The following is a 22,836-nucleotide window of genomic DNA, read 5'->3' as shown; positions in this document are numbered from 1 at the left end:
TTCTTAGTTTTTTTTTTCTTGCAACTGGCGGGAATCGAACCCGCGACGCCAGTTTCACAGTTAGCCGTTTAACCAACTGCGCCAGCACCAACTATGCACAACACTCTTTCTTCTATCGCTCTCAAACTATTTTTTTTTTCATCTATTGATATATTTAGCATACTCCTTAATTTATAAAAATAAAATTACGATTCATTATATCTGGCTGCGATACGCTCCTGCTTACTTTTTAATAATGCCCACGCTTACACACACCGGAACACAACTCTACATACCCTTGTTTGCCCAATCCCGAATTAGAGGACGTCAAATGGCCACCCGAATTCGAAGTCCTAGTAAAATACACATTTTAGAAATATATTTTTTACTTATATTTATGCTCAAGTTCATTGCGACCATTGTTGTCTATTCGATATCATCATACACCCGGTAGGCATATAAAAAACGACCATCACTCTCATACAAATACACCCTTTTGTTGTACCATAATTTAATATGTATGATTTTTATATAGAAACTTCGCTGGTCTGTCTTTAAACCTTATATTTATTATTTCATTTAATCATTGTTTAAGCTATGGTTCCAGAAAATAAATAAAATACATAAATACAATAAATAAATATCGATTGGAATATTGAGCAAAAAAATGATTACTATCACTTATTACTATACCATTATCTGCGAGTTTTCTGTCAACAAATGAGTTTGTTGTAACTCCAGGGGTGATATTCTAAACGCTCTCGTGGTTGTAGAAAAATCTTTTATTTCGCGTATTTACATACGAAATACGGGAGATGAAAGTGTTTTCTGCTGCCGCGAAAGTGGTTCAAAATAGCACCGCAGGGTGCACAAAAAAAGGTATATATTAATAAATATTTAAATCTTTAAAGTCGTATCATAGCAAGAATACTCATCAGCATCAAAGGAAAGGTGGAAACGATTTCAGGCTTTCTAAGGTGACACTGGAGTGGAGGCATAAAAAAAAATGAAAAAAAGGTGACACTGAACTGTCTCTGCTTTTAAGCATAAGGGAAATATGCTGTATTTGAATGAATTATCGTTGTGGTAATTTTCCGCCCTTGATTTGGCTTCATGTTTCGTCTTCCAGAAGCCGAAGGAAGGCCAGCTGTGCAGCGCACGGAGTCCCAAGAGACTCCACCAACCCCGCTGTTTGATGAAGACACTTCCCAACCACTGGAAGACTTTCCCAGAGTTCACTACGATGGGCCAGGTTGGGAAGTCCAACTTCGTCAGCCGAACAAGAAAAAGATCACAGGACAAAGGTATGTGGAAAATTATTCAAATCTCTTAGAGCCTTAATTTATTTGTGCGTAACAGAAATTTTCTAAGTAAATCTAAATTAGTATATTTTTTGTTTTTACAATAATTTGTTTTTTTTTTATGGAGTGTAAAATTACGTGTCAACGTGAAGCAAGACGATATTTTAATTAAGAGGCGGATCCAATAAAGTGGTAGGAGTATCTTGTAGCTCCGCCTTATAGAATTGAACCAATAAAAACGAAGAGAATCTATCACGACAAGATTGAGAGATACATTCGTAAATTAAAATATTGTCATTGCGTAAATTTAATTCATTCACCTGAATTTATCCATGAGGATAATAATATATTTATAAATGAAAGCATATTCATATTTATTTCTAAAGAAACTGTAGATATAAAACAAAAATATTTTAACCTGAATATAATGTGTCCTCGGGTCTGTTTAACTTTGCTCAACCTATTCTAAAATTGATATTCTTTGTGAATAAAATTTTAAGCAGTTTCGGTAGGTACGGGCGTAATTCAATTTTGTGTATATTTGAACAGGGCTGAAAGGGTTAATCCACCTTTCATATTATGAAACTTGACCACAACCCCACTTCATAACACGTATTTAATATTTTTTTTATGGAGTCCCTAATCGCAAAAGAAAAATAACCTAACTTATTTTGAAAACGTATTAAATATTCACAATGATTTTTACAATTCTAATGATGTAACTACCAATGCATGAAAAAGACGTTTTTATTCATAATTTTCGAATTTAAAAACGAGCATTTACAAAAGGGCTCGCAATAGTTTTTCTGTCACTCTCTCGTAGATGCCTCTCCGAATGCTGAGCAAAAAGACAACTGCACGTCGGACTGATTATGCCTAGCTTAAATCAACAAAGTCGAGGTTTTGTATTCCCGTTTTCCGTACCCCAAAACTGAACTGAGTATGTTTTTTATTTTAATAAAGAGTATCAGAATGCAATTTTTCGTGTCGGTACCTTTTGAATTTTTCAAAAATAGTTATTTGTATACGGTACATCCGAAGACGGCAGGTAAAACTGGGTGCTTTTAAGGTTGTTTAGATGATCCTTAGCTCACGTAAGAAACAATTTTACAAAAAAATAAAACGATTTACTCGATAAAAAAATCCACTCCTGTCTAATTTTAAAGATCGTATCCATCTCACTTCACACTTTCCATCTTTACAAGAGCAACATGACAAAATACTTTTTATATTAGTTCCATATGTCAAACAATGTTGAAATAAAATAAGATGAGCTTAATTCGTTAATTATACCTTGCTAAATAAGCTTGCGTAGCTTTGAAAAAGGTAAGAATAAAAAATATAAAATAAGCGGTTGAAAACAAAGCAATTTTTTATAATGAATAACCACAAAGTTTCTATTATTGTGTATTTGACTGCTCGGTTCAGAATGGTTGAACAAAAAAAACATTTAAATTAATTATTTGATAACTAAACTTACCTGCTTGTATTTGAAAGTTCGTTGAAGAAAGTGCGAAGTATCCAACTTTGCAACACACTTAATTATTGGATATTATAAAAGTTCACTCAGCACCCATATTCATATAAATTTATGTTATTGGCTATAACAATACACAACCACTCCCACGTAAATATAGAACAAGTTAATATTCAAATAAACAACATGAAAGTTTATTTTTAAATACTCAATACACTTGAATGCGTTTGTTAATATAAACTATTTGGGGTTTATAAGAAACGTAAGTGTCCCACAAACAATTATTATTATGTATATTTAATAAATTCGTTGTAAACTATTTTAAATCGTCGCACAGTACGAACTTATCGGCTTCTTTAATCACTTATTTAAAAATTAATACGCTTTTGAAACCGACTTTATGTGACACTTTCTATAAATCGGTTTTACCTTCATTAACTCTGAAAACTTATTTTTGGTGTTTTTAAGTCAAACATTTGTACGCGGAGTAAATATTTTGAGTAAACACAAGAATTTAAAAATTGCCTACGTCCAACTGCTGTGGATGACAAAATATAACTAAATTCATAAATTGCCCATGCACTTAGTGTTTACAATTTATTTTGTTAGTAGTATACAAAATTGGCGACAATCGTGGTAAGGAAATACCCGGTTTTCTCCGAACTACCTAATGGCTAACGGCTAATAGTTTACGGTCACAAGTCATAAAAGATAAGCGACTCGGATCGCCTACCTTCAAATTAAAGTAGTAGGTACGTCGATAAATTGGTTAAAATATTTATTTATTTAATATGTTTTAGACTATAGCAAATTACTTGCCCATTCCCAAAGACACATACAAAACAAAATATAAGTAATCCTTCAAGTCCACAGCTTGTGAGTTACAAAAATAAAGAATTAAAATAATTAAATATATACTAAATGCAAAAATATCAAGCATAAGGCAGATACATATTATACATAAATATGATCAAGGGAAGTGGTAGTCAATGAGAGTATTGATTTTCAACTATTTATTTTTTATTTTTTATGTGAGATCAAAGTAAACGGAGATATTGTGAATCAGGTAGAAGAATTTGTATATCTGGGAACTATGTTTACTAGAGATGGAAAGACAGAAAGATATTGAAAGGAGGATGAGTGCCGAGAACAGGGCGAACGGTGCACTGAAATCAACTTTGGCAAACAAATGTTTATCGCAGGAGGTAAAACTAGCAGTTCAAAATGGAGGTCTAATGCCAACTCTAATGTATAGGAGCGAAGTATGGAATTAGAAAAATAATTATGGAAGTAGGTTAAATGCTGTCAAAATGCGATCCCTCAGGCGAATGTGTGGTAAAACTATGTATGATAGGTGCACAAATGTCGAGATCCGTGACCTATGTAAGGCTGAGACATGCATTATCGACAGAATCAAAAAAGGGGTGCTGCGTTGGTTAGGACATGTAGAGCGAATCGACAGCGAAAAAACGGCTAAAAGGATCTACGATGCGAATGTTGATGGATGCAGAAAACGAGGAAGATCGAGAAAGACATTGCACATTGGACATGTCAAGAGTAGGAATAATCGGCGTGCGTGCATAAGAAGATGTATGAATGTAGAGGAAGCGAGGTCTGTATGCAAAGACAGAGTGATATGGCGTTCTATCCTCTCTGCCTACTCCTACGGGGAAACGACGTGATGGTTTGTTGTTGTTGTTATTATTTGAAAAAAATATTATATAATATATTATTCTCAAGCAAGCGTAACAAACTTCATTAGTCAGACGGTTTCTTTTATTGGTTTTAATATTATTTAACGTGTATAATAATTTAGTAATATGTGTCGGTTATCATCAAAAATGGATATATCCAGACTAAGCATTTTTTCATAAATAACACTTTTCTGAAACTGATTATTGCTATTCGACTAAATTGTTATTTAGACTATATGTAGGTAATAAAAGTATTCTACGTTATTTGATTTGATCGATTAGACTTAGTTTCCGTGTAAAACTTATATATAATTTGGATGTTACTCATTTTGATATATCGGAATGTATTTAACTAGTTTTGATAAAATTAATTCGTGGATTTAACCAAATTCAATTATAAACATCTTTCTTCCGCTTCCACTCCCACCAAGTCTACTATATACCATTGTGTCTTTCTACTTTCTTTTATAATAGTTTTCTGTGTATAAATATGTCCTTAAAAATGTCCATCGGGCGTATATATAAATAAAGATCATAAGGCTAACTGCGTTTTTTTTTAAACTGACAGCTGATATTTTTTTTTTAGATTAGCAGTTTGAATTAAAACACACATACTTTTAATCGTTTATTTATCAAATTATGGCGTAAATTTTTAAAGAAACACGATGTTTTTTTTAAAAATAATCTAAATAATTAAGCCAATTTTTTTTATAATACACATTTGAGTTGGTATTTTAATTATTTGTGGACTAAAAAATTGATGATAGATAATTAATTTACAAACTTCCAGTGGTCGTTGCGAAAAAATAGTAGGATACACTTTTGGCTTATTTAATGCTGATTACAAATCAATAAAAAACTCAAAAACCACGAAAAGTAAGTTACGGTTTAGGCTCAGCACGGCAAAATCATACATTTGAAGGGTTTTATTATGTATGCCGACGATATAGACATATTAAAATAAAATAATATGGCTGGCTCCGTTCTTGGGAGCCAATTTTTAAAATGCAACTTTAAATGAGAAACTTTGAAATAAGATAGAGGACAAATATTCTACACAGTCCCATTTATTTTTGTGTTTAGCATAGGAAAACAATCATAAACATGGCTATCTTAGGCCATGCAGGGGCCCTTGGGCACACGGGTTGCCCTTTTAGAATTTCAAGGCCCCTATCAGGCCGGGGGCCTTGGGCTCGTGCCCTACGTGCCCTTATGAAAAATATAGCCCTGTTAATAAATAAATAAAAAACAATAAGTAGGCCTATAATACTTAATAAAAAAAATAGCAATACGATAAACATAAATCCACACTTTATATTATTTTATCGTGCCGGGTGGATTTTTACTGTGGTGTGAAAACAGCTCGAAGGAATAAGGGTTTCTCCCTTAAAATGTTTTCGGCCAAAGTCTTAGAATTACCTAATTAGCAAATTTGAATATGCGAATTTGTCATTGTTATAAACCTACCTGAAGTATGTTTTGAAACTATAATAGAAAATGGCATCCCTATTTCTCAGAAGGAAATAATAACAACTGTTTTGTGAGCCTATTATTAGGGGTAGTAAACTTTATTAAAATTTGTTTGTTAAAAACACAAATAATTATTATTTCATCATTGTACTCATTCCCCTTTCCACACTCAGTGGTACATAGGGCACTTCATTTATAAACCAAATGCAGCGTTTTTCAATCATCTGTTACATAAAGGTAAGATGATTAGCTGTACGCTTCAGGTGTCAGCCAAGAAACATGAAATATTGCTGTGTCGAACCACTTTTTAGTCAATATTTCATGTTGACCTTTCCAGGAATCGAACCCGGGACCTCTAGAATGGAAGGTGAACGCGCTTACCACTACAGAGCGAAGCAGACGCATTTCCACTCGATTTCCTTATTTAGGATTTTAACATAAGAGCAGCTATCGAGTCGGAAACACTCGTCCTGGGTTGACACAAAGATTTATCAGCCTGGACACAAAGAATCCTAGCAGGATGGATGGGAAATATTGATATTTAAAGATTGTTTAAACTGCAATATTTCATTGTTCCTGGAATGGCACCTAAGGCGTAAGACTGATCACCTTACTTACCTTCATGTGACGGATGATCGAACTATGCTGCATTTGATTTAATAATAGAGTGCCCTATCCACCATTGGGTACAGAAAAAAGTGGAATGAAAATGATGATTTTATTGTTTACTCAAATATTAATTTTGAAACTATTTCATCAAAGTCGTAAATAACTTGTGCTGAAATAATGGGAATTGTTTTGTGTTGAGTGGGATTTGAACCTCGGTCCTTTGATCTGCGAGTTCACAACTCTACTACGGAGCCGTAACCCGCTTTTCAATGAGTGAAATGAATACTATTGTTTTAATAAACAAATAACTCTTATGCGTATATGTTCATGTGTGTATGTGTATGTATGTATATGTGGATAAATATATATATATGGATATGTGTGTGTATACATATGTACGTATATTTTATGTGTACATTTATATTCATTTCTATTTCTTCTTCCTTCTTCTTGTTCTTCCATATTTTCCCATCCCACTTCCTTTTGCCTCTAGCAAACTGTACGTTTTATTTTTTATATTTTTATTCCTATGTGAAACCCATAATTGGTCTCGTTATTTATTGTTATTCTTTACGTATTGTTTATAGCTATGACTGTGTTGGTTTAAAAAAACTCATCATCATCATCTTCAAACTCTTATCTAAACTTGATGATTCATAGGGCGCTGTACTGGTACACCAAATGCAGCGTTTCGATACATACCTAATAAAGCGTAAGATGAAGATATAAATAATTATTCGCGTACATATAACCCCAACAATACATTACAAACAAATAATATACTTTCGGACAAAGGGATTTTGAGTGTTATTCAATTAAAATCTATAACCTACTTCCACTATCTATTAAAATAATTAGTAACGAGAAAATGTTTAAAAAGGCTATAAAAAATGGATAGTAGAGCTAGGTAGAAGTAAAATGGATTGTCTCATTCGCCCAAACCAATATTGAATCAACCGCTCCACAAGTATATATCTTATTTTATTTTTATTTATTTATTTATTTTATTCAGAAAACATACAGTCATACAAAATACGATGTTATGTTAGGTTTTTGTTATTTTCATTGTGCGTTTTGTAATATAAATAATATAGATGTATTAACATATTACAACAGAGATGAAGAATATTTAAGAGAAGGTAATACAAAAGTCTAGGCATCTACAGGGCTTATGACCTGTCAATGGCTGATTTAAGTGGCCACTTTACACACTGTGTAAAGTGGCTGGTTTATGTGGCCACTTTTATATATATATCTATATTCCTTCAATTCTTTCATCTGTTGATGTTGATGTTGAAACCAGCCATTGATAGGTCATAAGCCCTGTAGATGCCTAGACTTCTATATTACCACATAAACCAGCCACTTTACACAGTGTGTAAAGTGGCCACTTAAATCAGCCATTGACAGGTCATAAGCCCTGTAGATGCCTAGACTTTTGTATTACCTTCTCTTAAATATTCTTCATCTCTGTTGTAATATGTTAATATAAACAGCTCCCCAGGGAGTTGAATCTAGTCCTTGTCTACAAAAATTTGGAAAAACTCAAAATATTGTTAGTACAGATGTACATATATACCTAGTTTTTAAAACTATGAATATTTTGTTAATTATCTCTGTTTATTAAGTTAATCTTCTTTGTTTATTCTCTAATGTAAAAACATTTCAAAAAGTAAATTGTTAAGTGTTTTTAGCACGGAAACCCCAGTGAGGTCACATTATTTTTATTATTAATTATAGTTTGTAAGAGAAAAATATGAATAAATAAATAAATTTTATTTATACAAAGTTTTGAATAAATCAATTGGTTGGTTATGTAGAATTATCTGTAATCTGATTTTGTTATCTCTTCATCAGGTTCTGGAAGAAGATCTTCATCAGGCTGGTATTCCAGGGAGACAATCCCGTGGTGCAGCTCCTCAACTCAAGTACGGATAAGGAGCCCTTCCAAGAGTTGCCCTTGCAGGCTTGTTACTCCGTATCCGATATAGCCGCTCAGCAGTATGACCAATATGGGAAAATCTTCACCGTAAAACTTCAGTACATCTTTTATAAGGAAAGGCCCGGAGTTCGGTAAGAATATTCTTTATTCTATCTTATAGTAGTCCATTTCTATCTTATAGTAGTCCATTTATATCTTATAGTAGTCCATTTATATCTTATAGTAGTCCATTTCTATCTTATAGTAGTCCACTTATAGTAGTCCATTTATATCTTATAGTAGTCCACTTATAGTAGTCCATTCCGGTCTGTCCTGTCCTGTCCTATTTTGCCCTGCCTTGTATGTCCCGTCCTGTCTTAGTCTGTTTTGTTCAATTCGTGAATTAATCAAATGGCAAATATCAGGGCTAAATTATGGAATGATTTTATTCTACAATGTTTGATTATGTCCAAATGCTTGCAGACTGGCTGGATTTCCTCCCTAGGGAGTTGTTCGTATTTAAATTTATTTCAACAGAGAGGGAAAAAGTTTTTGAGAAGGGAACATGGAAGTCTAGGCATTTACAGGGCTTATGATCTGTCATTGGCTGGTTTAAGTGGCCACTTTACACACTGTGTAACATTCACCATTCTGCCCATGTTTGAACATCCACATTTCCTCAACTCTTCCATCTGTTGACTTTTGTGAAGTAAAAGAGCTGAAACCGAAATCCAGCCAGTCTGCAAGCATTTGGACATAATCAAACATGGTTGAATTACTACCTGGTAAAAGAAGAAGTATAAAAATTGGAAATTGTTTCCAGGCGTTGCCTAGTAGGTGATTTGGTTCAGCTGGATGAATCCCACCCACGTGATAAAGGTTTCAGCTCTTTTTTTTTTTTTTTTACAAAATACATTTTTGAAATACAAAATAGGTAAATATACAGAACATCTTATATATAACGTTTCATACCTCTCTAATAAAGTAGATACTTGTGTTTAGAGAGGGAGTTCGTTTCACATTTTTTTTTTTTATAAACAAAGTAAATTAAAACAAAGTAAATAAAAATTAAAATTAAAAATAAACAAGGTAAATAAAAAATAAAAAATAAACATTCTTTGGTATGGAGTCAAGGAAGGGGTGAGTCTTAAATGTTTTTTAATTTTAGTTTTAAAAGTTTGATAATTTTAAGTTTTCCGGAAGTTTATTAAAGTTTTTTTTACCTATGTAAGTATAATGGTTTAACGCTGCTGTTGTTTTACATCTGTGCAAAATTAAATTATTAGAAAATCTAGAGTTACTTGCTTTTACTTCACAAAAGTCAACAGATGGAAGAGTTGAGGAAATGTGGATGTTCAAACATGGGCAGAATGGTGAATGTTACACAGTGTGTAAAGTGGCCACTTAAACCAGCCAATGACAGGTCATAAGCCCTGTAAATGCCTAGACTTCCATGTTCCCTTCTCAAAAACTTTTTCCCTCTCTGTTGATTTTATTCTATTTTGCAATGATAAGCTTTATGAAATTGAAATGTTGCTTTGAATCCCCTAGACTGCTTGAAGGACTAATATATCCATCTTGTAAGAGCTGAACGTAGATGACAGACTCAGACAGATCCATCTGTTTACTGCGTGTCTTCCAGTTTTTCAGACATTACGCCAGAAGAGACAAGAACATTATTGGAAAATTAATGGTCGTGGGAGAAGTCGAAGGAAGTAGAGAATAAAGTAAGGTTCCCCACTAAATGGACCAACCAAATCATGTCTGCCACAGGAAGATCGATGGTTTGAGCGATGGCGGTGTGTCGGGAGAGGTGGAGGAGTAAAGTCTCAGCTTGGTGCACAATTTTAAAAACTACGCAGTGCATGCGGGTTCCCTCTTAAAACATCGGATCCTTTTATCAGAATTATCCAAAAAATCTAGCAATTTACCTTTTTTTCGCAGACCTGGACAAGTGACTAAGGCTGAAAGAATCACGAACAAATTAAGTCAGTTTGCCGCTTACGCCATACAAGGAGATTATCAGGGTGTAAAGGAATTTGGGAGTGATCTTAAAAAGCTTGGCTTACCTGTCGAGCACGCACCACAGGTAAATTATTCATATTTATTTAAATATGTTGGTATTAAATTATTTTTAAATATAGCGAATTCAATCTTTAAAAAATAAAGTATTTTTAATTTGTTTTCTCTTAAAAAAATAAACAAAACTAAATATTGTGCTTTCGTCAATGAAACAGTCGAAATAATGAAGAAGATATTACATTTGGTTCAAACTATACACAATACTCTTTCCTCTATCGTTCTTGCTCTAACTATAGTGCTTTTTTTTCATCTATGGATATATTTTACATGCCCCTTAATTTATTTTAAAATAAATTAAGACTCCTTATTTCTGGCTGCGATACGATCCCGCTTACTATTTAATGATGCTCACACTTACATACACCTGCACATTTACTCCTTAAATAATAAATAAATACAAATACACACAGACACACCCTTTTGTTGTAAAACAATTTAATAATATGTATGATTCTTATTTAGAAACTTTGATGGTCTGTCTTTAAACTGTATATTTTTTAATGTTACTATATCATTGTCGACTGTTTGTTTCTTTAAAATAAATAAATAATTGAATTATTTTCTAATTTTTGTTTACTTATTACTTGTATTTTGTAATGTCTTCCCTATACCCTCAAATATAATTTCGGTAGCCAACAGGAGTAAGATATGTTTTAAAGCCGGTATTTTTTATCAAGATTGCCTGTGGAAAACTGCCCTCTTTGCCTACCCCTGGAAAATAGAGTAACGTTAGTGGCAGGATAATTTTTTAATGTGTCGATAATATTTTTTATTCAGGTCTCACAATTATTTAAAATTGGATCTACGACATATGAGGATATGAAAGCATTCTCCATGGTAATTGAAGAGGCATTATTTAGACTCAGTGCTCACAGGGATAGAGCCCTTCATTATAAAATGGAAGAGGTAAGCTTTTATCTTTAGGGATACAGTTACTTTTTTATCAATCGTATTAACTACCGATTATTAAATAACTATGTTGAAATATTTATCTCGGTAAACATTCCTTGGGAGTCAAATTCAATATTTCTCTAAATGTTTCCAAACATCTCTAATACCAAATTATCAAATATCTAACATTATTTTTTAGGTCCAAATAACAGCAGTGGATGAAATTTACGTAGAACAAGATGCTGAAGGCCATGTATTGAAGCAGATTGCAAGAGTTAGGCTTCTATTTTTGGGATTCCTATCAGGTACATAATACAAAACATTTCTTTTTTTTTTTATCAAATCTTTAACTTTTTGGGAAAACTATTTCAAAAGACAAGCTACCTGATTTTAAGATTAATTATCGAATTCGATTGATTGCTTTTCAGGAATGCCTGATGTAGAACTGGGAGTAAATGACATGTGGAGGCAAGGTAAAGAAGTTGTTGGAAGACATGATATCATCCCTGTTGCAACAGAAGAGTGGATCAGGTTAGAACTTGTGGAATTCCACTCTTGCGTTCAACCTGAGGAGTATCAGAGGACAAGAATCATTAGGTGCGTAGACTATTCAAACTTTGACAAAAATCCACAACAAAGAGAACTCAAACAAATACGAGTACCACTTTTCTACAAATGGAGGAGGGTGTTGTGTATTATTTTGTTAAAATCTAATTTTATTGTCCAATGTCCATTCAGAAAATTAGCAAATGAAAATATTCATAATAGATGTTTAGGATGGTAAAAGGAAGAGTGAGTTGTTGTTTGAACATATTGTTTTTGGCGGATCTTTTATTTATTTATCTTTTATTTAAAAATAACATTGCCAAGTATGTCCTTGGTACGAAACATTCCACTCACCCTAGTATTTTGTGTGTAAAAGTAAAACAAATAAATATTGACCCACAAAAAATAACGATTAAACAATTCCTAGTTTAAAAGTTTCCATTGTTTTGTTTATGATGTTCAGTAAAAAAAATTATTTCGAAAAATATTGAATTTTCAAAAATGTTGGTATTTTTAGGTTTAAACCTCCCGATGCTTGCTACATTGAGCTGATGAGGTTCAGAGTGAGACCTCCTAAGAATCGTGAACTTCCACTCCAAGTTAAGGCTGTTATGTGTGTCACTGGCAATAAGGTAAAACCTTGCTATTATAAACAAAAATTCTACCTCAACACTTTAGATATTGATCATTATTATCTACTGTTTTTTCATGTTTGTCGTGTCTTGGTAATTTGTTTATTTGTATTTTGTAGGTCGAGCTTCGAGCAGATGTCCTGGTACCAGGGTTTACGTCCCGTTCTCTTGGCCAAGTTCCCTGTGAAGATGTAATGATTAGATTCCCCATTCCTGAATGCTGGATCTACCTTTTCAGGGTTGAAAAGCATTTCAGATACGGAAGCGTCAAATCTGCCCACAGGTAAAAACATGACTTTTTTATCATCCTTGCAAGGTATCTTCATAGTTTGGTTATTCTAGAGGATTTTAAAAATCTTAAAATCATAATCCGTTTCTTTCTACAGGCGAACCGGAAAGATTAAGGGCATCGAAAGGTTCTTAGGAGCTGTGGATACGCTGCAAGAATCCCTTATAGAGGTTACGTCAGGTCAAGCCAAGTATGAACACCAGCATAGATCCATCGTATGGAGAATGTCACGGTTACCCAAAGAAGGCCAAGGTAAGAAAAAAATCTATGTACGTACATCGAACAATTTTAAATATTTCATTTGTCAGCGTTCAGATAATTATTTATGCGTAGTTCATACAAAGACTGGACATTACTGTATTGTCCTAGTGTGAACATAAATTTAGGCGACCGGACCATGTTTGAAGATATTGTTCTAGAAAAAGACGGGCAGGCTATCTCCGCTAGACAATGGTTTAATCCCAGCAACGCGCGCGTCGTCGTGTATCCACCCGGCAGGACAGTATTGTACTGTGTATATTAACCCTTATACTGCCAAACAACGATATATCGTTGTTGTTAATCCCTATCATAAAGTTCTAACTAGACTGATGCTGACGTCATAATCCCCAAAAGGGTAAATGAATTCGGGAACTGCTTGTTGCACTTAACCGTCAGTGGTATAAAACATTTTCAAAACATAAAAATTACTTATTCGACGGCTTATTATTTAGTTTCGTACCTATTTCAGGCCTACGGAAAATTTAATACAAAAAATATTTTCTTACGCGCAGTAAAAATTTAAGTATTAAATTGTACAGCAAAGTTTCTTGAAAATGAATAAAAATTAATTTAAAATATTTTAATGAAAACGAACAACTTTGAACGGCGTCACTTGTTCATATGAATCAACCAATGATAAGAGGGTTGTTTAAGATTTCCGGTTTGCTAATCGTCAATAAACCAATCAACAGAACTAACCGAGAAGAAGGGGAAGAGACCTTGCGACGTCACACGCGGATTAATGTCAGAAATACAAAACTTTAAAAGATCGTAGCGCTGATAATACGATACATAAAAATTGAAAAAAAAGCTTCGTCTATTAACCATTTTATTTTTTTAAACCACTAAACATCCTCATTATAAATTTATTTATGATGTTTAAATTCACAGTGCTTTTAAGAAAAGGGAAACGACTAAACACAGGAAACTTCTAGCTAGTCGGGACCTGAAACAGTGAACTTTTTTACATTCCAGAAACAGTGAAATAAAAAATAAATCAATGTTAATAGTAAGATTTTTTATCACTTATATGACATCTGAGGAAAATAATTTTATTTGGTGTTTTCCCCGCTATTAAACCCGATTCAGTGATTACGAAAATATTGATGTACTTCCGTAATGAATTACTAATTGAATACTTTACCTTTAATATAAAAGTTCTTATCTAGTGAGGTCCCTATATCACCGGAAAACCTCATAATAAAGAATATAAACAAATAAGTAAAGAGCCATAAAACATAAAAATAATTCACCATGGAACCTAATGATTGTCAATTAGGACGTTTGAATATTAAAACAATCATTTGTTAATTTATTATAATGGGTACCCACAGTAATGGGAAATCAAAATGTTTTAACTGTTCATTAGGTAGTAATTATTACTCTACTAACAAAACGTAATAATTACTATACAAACTCTATTCTACAAACTATTCTACAAAGAAAACGTACATGAGGTATATCAGCTCGATATTGATCCAAAAATACTTCAGAAAAAGCTTCTTCGATTTCGTGCTCTTCGTAAGAGTCATATTATAAATTATTATCACTATCACTTAAAAAGATATCATTATTGTCTAATTCACTTTCGGAATAGATTCAGCTGCTAAGCCTCTGAGTTTCTCGGCGAGATACTATTATTTCTTTATCACTTTTACTATCCTTTATAATTTTGAATGATATATTTTGTAAATTTATTCATAATAAAAAGGACGCTTTGCAGAGTTAAATTGTTAGTTAAAGTAACAAAGTAAGATTAAAAATATATATAAATGTAAAAAATATGTAATTTACCTCAGCTGTTTGTAATTTCGGCAACTGTTGTCTATCTCACTCAATCCATTATGCGTGAACTAGCTATTAGTGAAACGGAATATTTTTCTTAGAAGAGATATCAATTTGTGAGACAGTTGTACAAAAACATTATTTTTTTAAATTAAAATTATATTATGACAACTACCAAGAAATAATATCACTTAGTACATTTACCGGTTACCTTTAAGTTTCAATCTAAATAACTCCCTACAAACATTTGGACATACTCAAAATATTGTTGATTAAAATAACTTGCATAAAAAATTTAAAGTATTTTTAGGCATTACCTAGGAGGTAAAATAATTTATCCAGATGAAACTCACCGACATCAATAAAGGTTTTAGCTCTTTTAGTTTGCAAAAGTTAACAGATGGAAGAGTTGGGGTAATGTAAAAATAACCATGAATGTGGATGTGTAAACCTACCCAGAATAGTGAATATTTCGCAGCGTGTAAAGTGGTCATTTGAACCAGCCAATGACAGATCATAAGTCCTGTAAATGCCTAGACTTCCATATTCCCTTGGCAAAAATGTTTTCCCTCTCTGTTGCAACAAATTTCAAGATATATTTTACTCAATTTTTGTTTAGCATGCATTTATGGAAGTGGTAGGTTTGATAATATATAACAGAGCACTTTGCCCCGCAATCAACAAAAAAACAAGGGTTAATGTCCTTGTGTGAACTCTGCTTTAAGCTAAAACTGGTTAGCAATTTTCATTATAGAACTTCTTTAATTTTTTGACAAGTATTCTCGTCTTTGCGTATTTTTTAATAGTGTTCTGAGTCTCTCATTTTTTCTTCCATTCTCTTTTTTATACCTAATCACATTTTCGAAATTCTGCATTGCCTCAAGGTAACAACGAAAAAGACGGAATTATGAATCTAACTGTTTTCTTTCAATAAACCATTATAGGTGCCTACACTACCCACAACTTGGTGTGTCGCATGGCGCTCACTAGCTACGACCAGATTCCCGACAAGCTCGCTGACTGGTGCTATGTGGAGTTCACGATGCCCGCCACTCAGGTCTCCCATACTGTGGTCAGGTCCGTCAGCCTGCAGAATCACGACTCTGATGATCCTCCAGAGAAGTACGTGAGGTACCTGGCTCGTCACGAGTACAAGTAAGTTTTTGGAAGAGATTTATAAATTGCGTGATACCCTAAAAGCAGTGGCGTAGTCGGGCCAGAGCGCACCGGAGCGGCGCTCCGGCACTTTTTATCTGAGCAGAGCGGCGCTCCGGCTCTGGTCAGGAACAAATATTACGTTTCAAAAAAATATCTACTTAAGTCTCTTCAAACAATTTGAAATAACAACAAACGTATTTATTGCCGATAACTGGCAAGAGTCTAAACATGTGTCCCCCCCCCCTCCCCCTCCCACTTCACAATAGTGGTGGCGGTGCGCTTCGGTACTTTTTTATTTAGGACTACATCACTGCCTATAAGAAAATCCCAAGTAAATCAAATCAAACACATACACGTGCAACATGTTGACTGTAACACTCAAAGATAGCAAAAAATATTATTTTACCCCACAAACATACTTAATATACCAATTTCTTGCCGAATTCGTACATACAAATGCTTATTTATTTTTTTGTCACATTTAATGTTTATATCTTCTGCATAATTTATGAAAACTTAATTGGTCTTTTTAAGTTAAAAAAATGTTGTTTTTAATACTTATTATGTATGACTGTATGTTTTTTAAATTAAATAAAATAAAAATAAAATAAAATAAAATAAAAATAAATACGAAACTAAACTGTCTTAGAACAATTTTGGTCAATCGAAAAATCCCACTTGATTTGATTTTTTTATAATTTTCTTAAATACATATAACAATTTTTTTGGCAATTTTCTGCGATTTGAAAATAACTTACTATTGGGAAATGAAAATCAACACGGATTCGAACCTCGGGCTTTTGATCCGTTGAGTCTACGACACCAGCCACGGCACCACATTCCATTTATTTTCTTTTTCTTGAAATTTTAATGTAAGAACATAAATATTCTTAGTATTAGAAATCTTTCAATTAAAACTATGCAGAAAAGTTTCATTTTAATTTCCAAAACAACCATATCACCCACGCACACACAAACTCATAAAACTAAGATACATAGTTAAAAATTAAAACTGCGCCTGACAAATAAAGAACTGAAATTTTAATTTTAAAGACTGATATATTATATCCTATTTCTCTTCCACTTTCCATATATTGTTACTATTTTCAACTCTATGTATATCAGACACATAAATTTTAAAGGGTTATTTTAATTTTCATTAGGGTTGGTATAGAGCACACACAAGGCGAAGGACCAAACGCATATCTTGCAGCTACAATAGCCAAACAACCCCTGAGGGTAGAAACAGTTCCTGAAGTCGAACCAACTCCAGCACCACCCAGCTCAGATTCGGACTCAGACTAAGCTGCAAAATATTTTTGAAATACAGATCGTGCAATACACCCGCCATGTTATGATTCAACATTCAATTGAAACATTATTGTCACTAGTTTGCAAAAGCGCCTTGGACTAGGAGCTGATAGGTTTTCTAGTCATGAGAAATAAATAACAAGTGAACATGGTCATTTTATTATTTCTGCTCAATTGCTTAGGGCTCTGAATTAGTACACCGGTTTTTTAACATGCAAGATGATTAGACTTACGCCTTAACATTTCAAAATTCTCGTAGTCGCAGCACAATTTCTTTCTATACCTATCACTGCCGTTTACTATTAAATAGACACGTCATTCCATACTAGCTTCATCGAAGATATATTGCGTTGCCCTCGAGAATGAAGGCAATTAATTACTCACGAATTAAAATGCTATCGATTACGCATTTGTGACCTGTCTATTTAATTATATCATCGGTAGCTATAGTAGATAACTCGTTATACTGACACAAACTCTCAATGCAGTCATAAGCTTTTATGAATACATTAAATCAGTAGGAGTTGTGCTTCAATAACTCAATGTTTTAATACAAAAGGAGGACTTAAATATTAAATACTAACAAATCGGTTTTATCTTGTATGTGTATTATAATCATAAGAGTTCTAATCAGTCGAAATGAAATTAGAGTTGAAGATTATGAAATCGCAATACCTTTGGAAATTCCCACACTCCTAGGCTAGATACAAATTGACATGATTTGATAGTCTCAATTGAATGTTTTGATTGTCTCTTCAAACTAGTGGCCGATACGTCAGAACGTAGTCAGAACTGTACAAGAACACAATTCAATTGTGTGCTGAATTACGCGCAAGTATGTGCTGATCTGCAATTTTAGCATTGGAATGATATAGAACTGAAATGTAATCAAATATATTTCCGGTGACATAGCGCATTTTCCTATTTGCAAACTCGGGCTTACTCGTTGGATTGCGGATATAAAAAACAACATGTTCTCATCTTCCTATCTCTATTATTAGTTGTACGAGTGTGCCAAAGTTGAGTTGCATAACATTTGTTTCGGTTTGCTGTAAACTTTTTCTGTGGCGCTAGGTATTGCTATGGCAGTTCCCAGCAGGCCGCAAAATTTTAGGCAATTTAAAAAAACTCATTTGAACCGCTGTCGTGTCATTAATTTTAATTATTCCTCGTGTCCTAGTGTTTCATCAAGCTTCTTACAGATGTCTCCGAGTGGCAACATAAAATCATTCGGAATACTTGACCTCGACGCGTAAAGCGCGTACAAAGGCACACTTTTTTATGCGCATTTTTTTATGGGTGGCCCTCCGAGTACGGAAACGAAGAGCGCGCTTAACCGGTTAAGTAATTTCGTTCAAAGTATTATGAATTATTTTTTATATGTTTGCATTTAAACATTTTTGAAGATAGCACATGAATATCTTATAATATTTATAAAAAAAAATAGTTCTGATACCCTGCGTTTAAAACTAGAATATAAAATATATAAAAACATACAAACGGAAAGTATTTTAAGAAATGACGTATCGGTCTCAAGTTGGCGCCATTAAAAACAAAATTCAAATATTCAAAAGGCCCATTCACGTTACATTATCTGTTTCCAAATTTAATATTAAACATTCGTAGGTACATTTTACTGTGTTGTAAACGTGGTATTTTAATTGTTAAATTAAAAGACTTACCACTACAAAAAAAAGCTTTTAATTTTACTCTGACAATAAATATAATCAAATTATATTTTTGAATGCTTCCATAATAAAATCCTTGAAAGTTTTATCGTATAAATCACTTTATGTACGAATAAAATCAAACTGAATGTCGGCATGGCGTTTCGGAGCATAACATCATTTATCTTCCAATAATTGATTGAATGTTCTCCTGTATAAAAAATATATTTTAATGAGCTACTGTTTATCCTAAAGTACTTAATTCTTTCAACAAAGTAATATATATTTTTTCATTTTAATCCTTGGACCAAGAGGCTTATGTAATAAATATATTATAAACATACTTAATTATATAAATAATGAATGTCATTAAACAATACAAACCCGACCCATGGCAATTTACGAAATATGTTTTTGTTACTATAACTCAATTTTATTACATAATCACGTAATACTATGAATGTGGGTAAAGGGACCTGATTTTTCCAAAAATATATATTTTTTGTGAAAAATTATATTTGGGATGATTACATAATATCTATATTATATTGTATCATATAATATAAATATTTTAGTAAAATTTGTAAGTTTTAATTTAATGCAATATAATAAATTAAATGCAATGGTTATTTAAGCAATAAATGTATGTAAAAAACGTTTGTACTTCAGAGCTGTAAGTGGCATAGTTTTAAAAATGCTTCTGAATTTAAAAAATAATTTAATCTGTTTTTATCAATTTAAATGAACGATTATTAGAAAAAAACAATTAAAAATAATTACTTAATTTTTTTGTTTTCTGTTCTTATGATTTTCCCAAATATTTTGATTTGGGGGCATTTTTAACGAGTTGTAAATAACTTACTATTAAACATTTTTAATCGAGTTGGGGTAGAGTGTGGTTCGAACCTCGGATCCCTGGTCCACAAGTCCGCTACACCAGCCACGGGACGACAATCCGATTTTATTTTATTGTGAAGGCAGTGAATTTATTCAAATTTTACAATATTTTAAAGCGTTCGAAATTTGTTTTATACAGTTTATTCTTAATGTTTTTTTATGGGAGTATTTTTTTTTATTTGCTAAAAATAGATGCTTTTTTATTTATTAATTTTTTTTACAATGAAGTGATTTATTTTGGGGTCCATTTGAAAGAAGAACCATAAAAACGGATAGCGTAGAGATTTAGTATTATGAATTTTTTATCATGCGTAAATCATAAAATAAACTATTATGCTATTTAAATTATATCAATGTAATCATATTTATCAATATTATTACTTATTTGAGTAGTTACTACCGAGTTTTAGAGATCAATAATAATCACTAGTATTAAGTGTATATTAATTAAAAAGGCAAATGAAAAGAATAATGTTATATAAAGTTGATACTGTACTAACTGTATAGAAAAAAAATTCAGTTAAATGTATAAAAAATGTACATGAAAAAAATGCACGCTGGTACCTAATTACTATGTTTATATTTTAAGCTGTCTATTTAACTTTTATTTTGAGTTAGTTTATCCGTTGAAAATAAAGTTATTTTCTTTGGTGTACATTCGAAGTAAGAACCAAAAAATGCATACGTTGACAACACGTATACTGCTTTGCTTGTGAAGGCACTCGAGTCGAAAAAAAAGACGTATTTCCGAGTGAGATCGAAGCATTCCGAATGGATGACGCGTCTGGCATTTGCGTTTCGAAAAGAAAAACGTCTCTTTTCTCTTCCTTACTGTCTTACCTTCTCTGTTACTCTCTCATAGATGCCAACCCGATACAGTACAAAAAAGACCACTGCACGACGGACTGATTTTGGCCAACCAAAATCGACGTTTCGCTGTCCCGTTTCCCGCTCCTCAAAACTGAATCAATTCTAATGTTTTTTCAGAAAAAGTACAAAAAATAAATTTTCTGTGTTGGCTCATTTTCAGTTTTTCGAAGTCATTTTTCGTATTTGTATACCGTTCGTCTGAAGATGGCAGATAAAACTGGGCGTTTTTTGGGTTTTTGGGTGGTTCTAGCTGCCGTAAGAAACAGTTTATCTAAAAAGCAAAAAGAACATAGTCATGTCAATGGTAAATATCTATATTGTGTAAAAAAAAACATTAGTCTAGTGCCACACTCCAGGGAGAAAATACGGGATTATGTTTGTAGGAAGAAAAGAAAGACCACGTTTTCACGAGCCGGACACCGGCAGTATAGGTATAAATGTAGCCAGGGATCTATTTTTTGCATTATGGATTTTCTTATCATGACGCTGGTGATAGTTTATTTCATACCATGGTGTGTAATAAACTACTATGATGTTTAAAATAACCCAATGTAACCATCATAGTGTTTAAAAAATTTATTTCACAATTACCACTATTGAGATTTTAGATTTTAAATAATTAGCGTGTAACACTATTATTAAGTATGTAAATATGAAATCAAAATCGACATTACAACAAGCTATAAATGGTAGATACTCGTAGTTCTATGTTAAATATGTATTAAATAATATGCACTAAAAATATTACGCTTTTACCCACCCATACGGCCATACCGCGAAACTTCAGAGGAACATATTTTACCATGTGATTTTAAAAACATACTTCGGAATTTTTTTTTATTTTAAAAATAGTGGTTGGATAGGTTAGGGGTGAAGCTTTGTGAAAATTACATTTTCAAAGCATATTTTTTTTTAAATAAAAAATATAGGTTTTAAATTAAAAAATATTAGGATTGTTTTAAAGTTCAACGTAAGAAATGTTCCTCTGAAGTTTCGTGGTCTGGCCCCGAAACACCCCGTATATTTATACTATTTTGATCTGTACATTTGATTTTTATTTTGAGTAATTTAGTTATTTTCTTCACTGTACCTTTATTTGAAATAAGTTTTTTTTACTATGCGAAAACCATAAAACAAAACTGTTGCAATGTTTAAAATAACCCCATGTTAGTTTATCAATAATAGTTAGTTTTGGTTGAGTTTTCAGAATTCAGTTTTTAGAGTTTTCAATTAGTGTTAATTAGTGTTAAATTAATTAAATTTGTAAAATTAACGCCACAAACGTAACTCAGAGGAGATGTGAAAATATTATGAAAAACTTAACGTGTACTTTTGAACAGGTAGGTAAATTTTATTTATCTTTTTTATGAAAAAAAAAATCGAAAAGGTGATTTTAATTTATATCTATTGCAACATAGAGGGAAACATTTTTGAGAAGGAAATATGAAAGTCCAGCCTTGTCTACAAACATTTTGACACACATAAAATTGTGTAGATTTAACCAACTGGTGTAGCGAGACCTATAAGAATTAAAAATATTTAGAAATTCGGTCAGTCAAATCTCACCTAAATCGATAATTTAACACACGTCAACAGATAGAAGATTTGAAGAAATATGTTTAAAGGTAGTCAAAATGGTAAATGTTACACAGTAAGTAAAGTAGTCACTTAAACGACCTAATGACTGGTCATAAGTCCTGTAAATGCCTAGACTTTCATATTCCATTCTCAAAAATATTTTCCCTCAATAAATTTAGATCCCTAAACCTCCCTAGGGAGTGAAATCCAGCTCGTCATCAAACATTTGGACATACTCAAAACATTGCGGATTAACATATTTTCATCAATTTGAAACGGTTGCATGCTATTTTAATATTCTGTTATAATAAATTAATATTATTTATGGCACCATCGTCATTTTAAGAGCCATATAAAAAAAATGTAAAAAATATTTATATTAAGACTGTACAATTGAAAACTTGTATGTTACCAAATG

At 32.4% G+C, this 22,836-nt stretch overlaps 1 protein-coding gene across 1 annotated transcript; it reads left to right on the top strand.

Annotated features, from left to right (window-relative positions):
- Window positions 1-1,108: 1,108 nt before the first annotated feature.
- LOC148275802 (protein stoned-B-like) lies at window positions 1,109-16,478 on the top strand (the record flags this gene model as incomplete). Its single annotated transcript, XM_088235178.1, has 10 exons — window positions 1,109-1,283; window positions 8,388-8,603; window positions 10,396-10,540; window positions 11,311-11,439; window positions 11,624-11,729; window positions 11,853-12,021; window positions 12,488-12,602; window positions 12,722-12,885; window positions 12,989-13,143; window positions 15,882-16,478. Coding segments are annotated over 10 exons (1,589 nt in total), but the record flags the coding sequence as incomplete, so codon positions are not given.
- Between the last annotated feature and the right edge of the window lie 6,358 nt (window positions 16,479-22,836).

The sequence above is a fragment of the Micrasema longulum genome, unplaced genomic scaffold (assembly GCF_059751315.1).
Source record: "Micrasema longulum isolate JH-2025_06_02 unplaced genomic scaffold, ASM5975131v1 h1tg001342l, whole genome shotgun sequence".
Lineage (NCBI taxonomy): Eukaryota > Metazoa > Arthropoda > Insecta > Trichoptera > Brachycentridae > Micrasema > Micrasema longulum.
The sequence above is the reverse complement of the archived record's forward strand: the minus strand, read 5'-3'. Positions and strand labels throughout refer to the sequence as shown.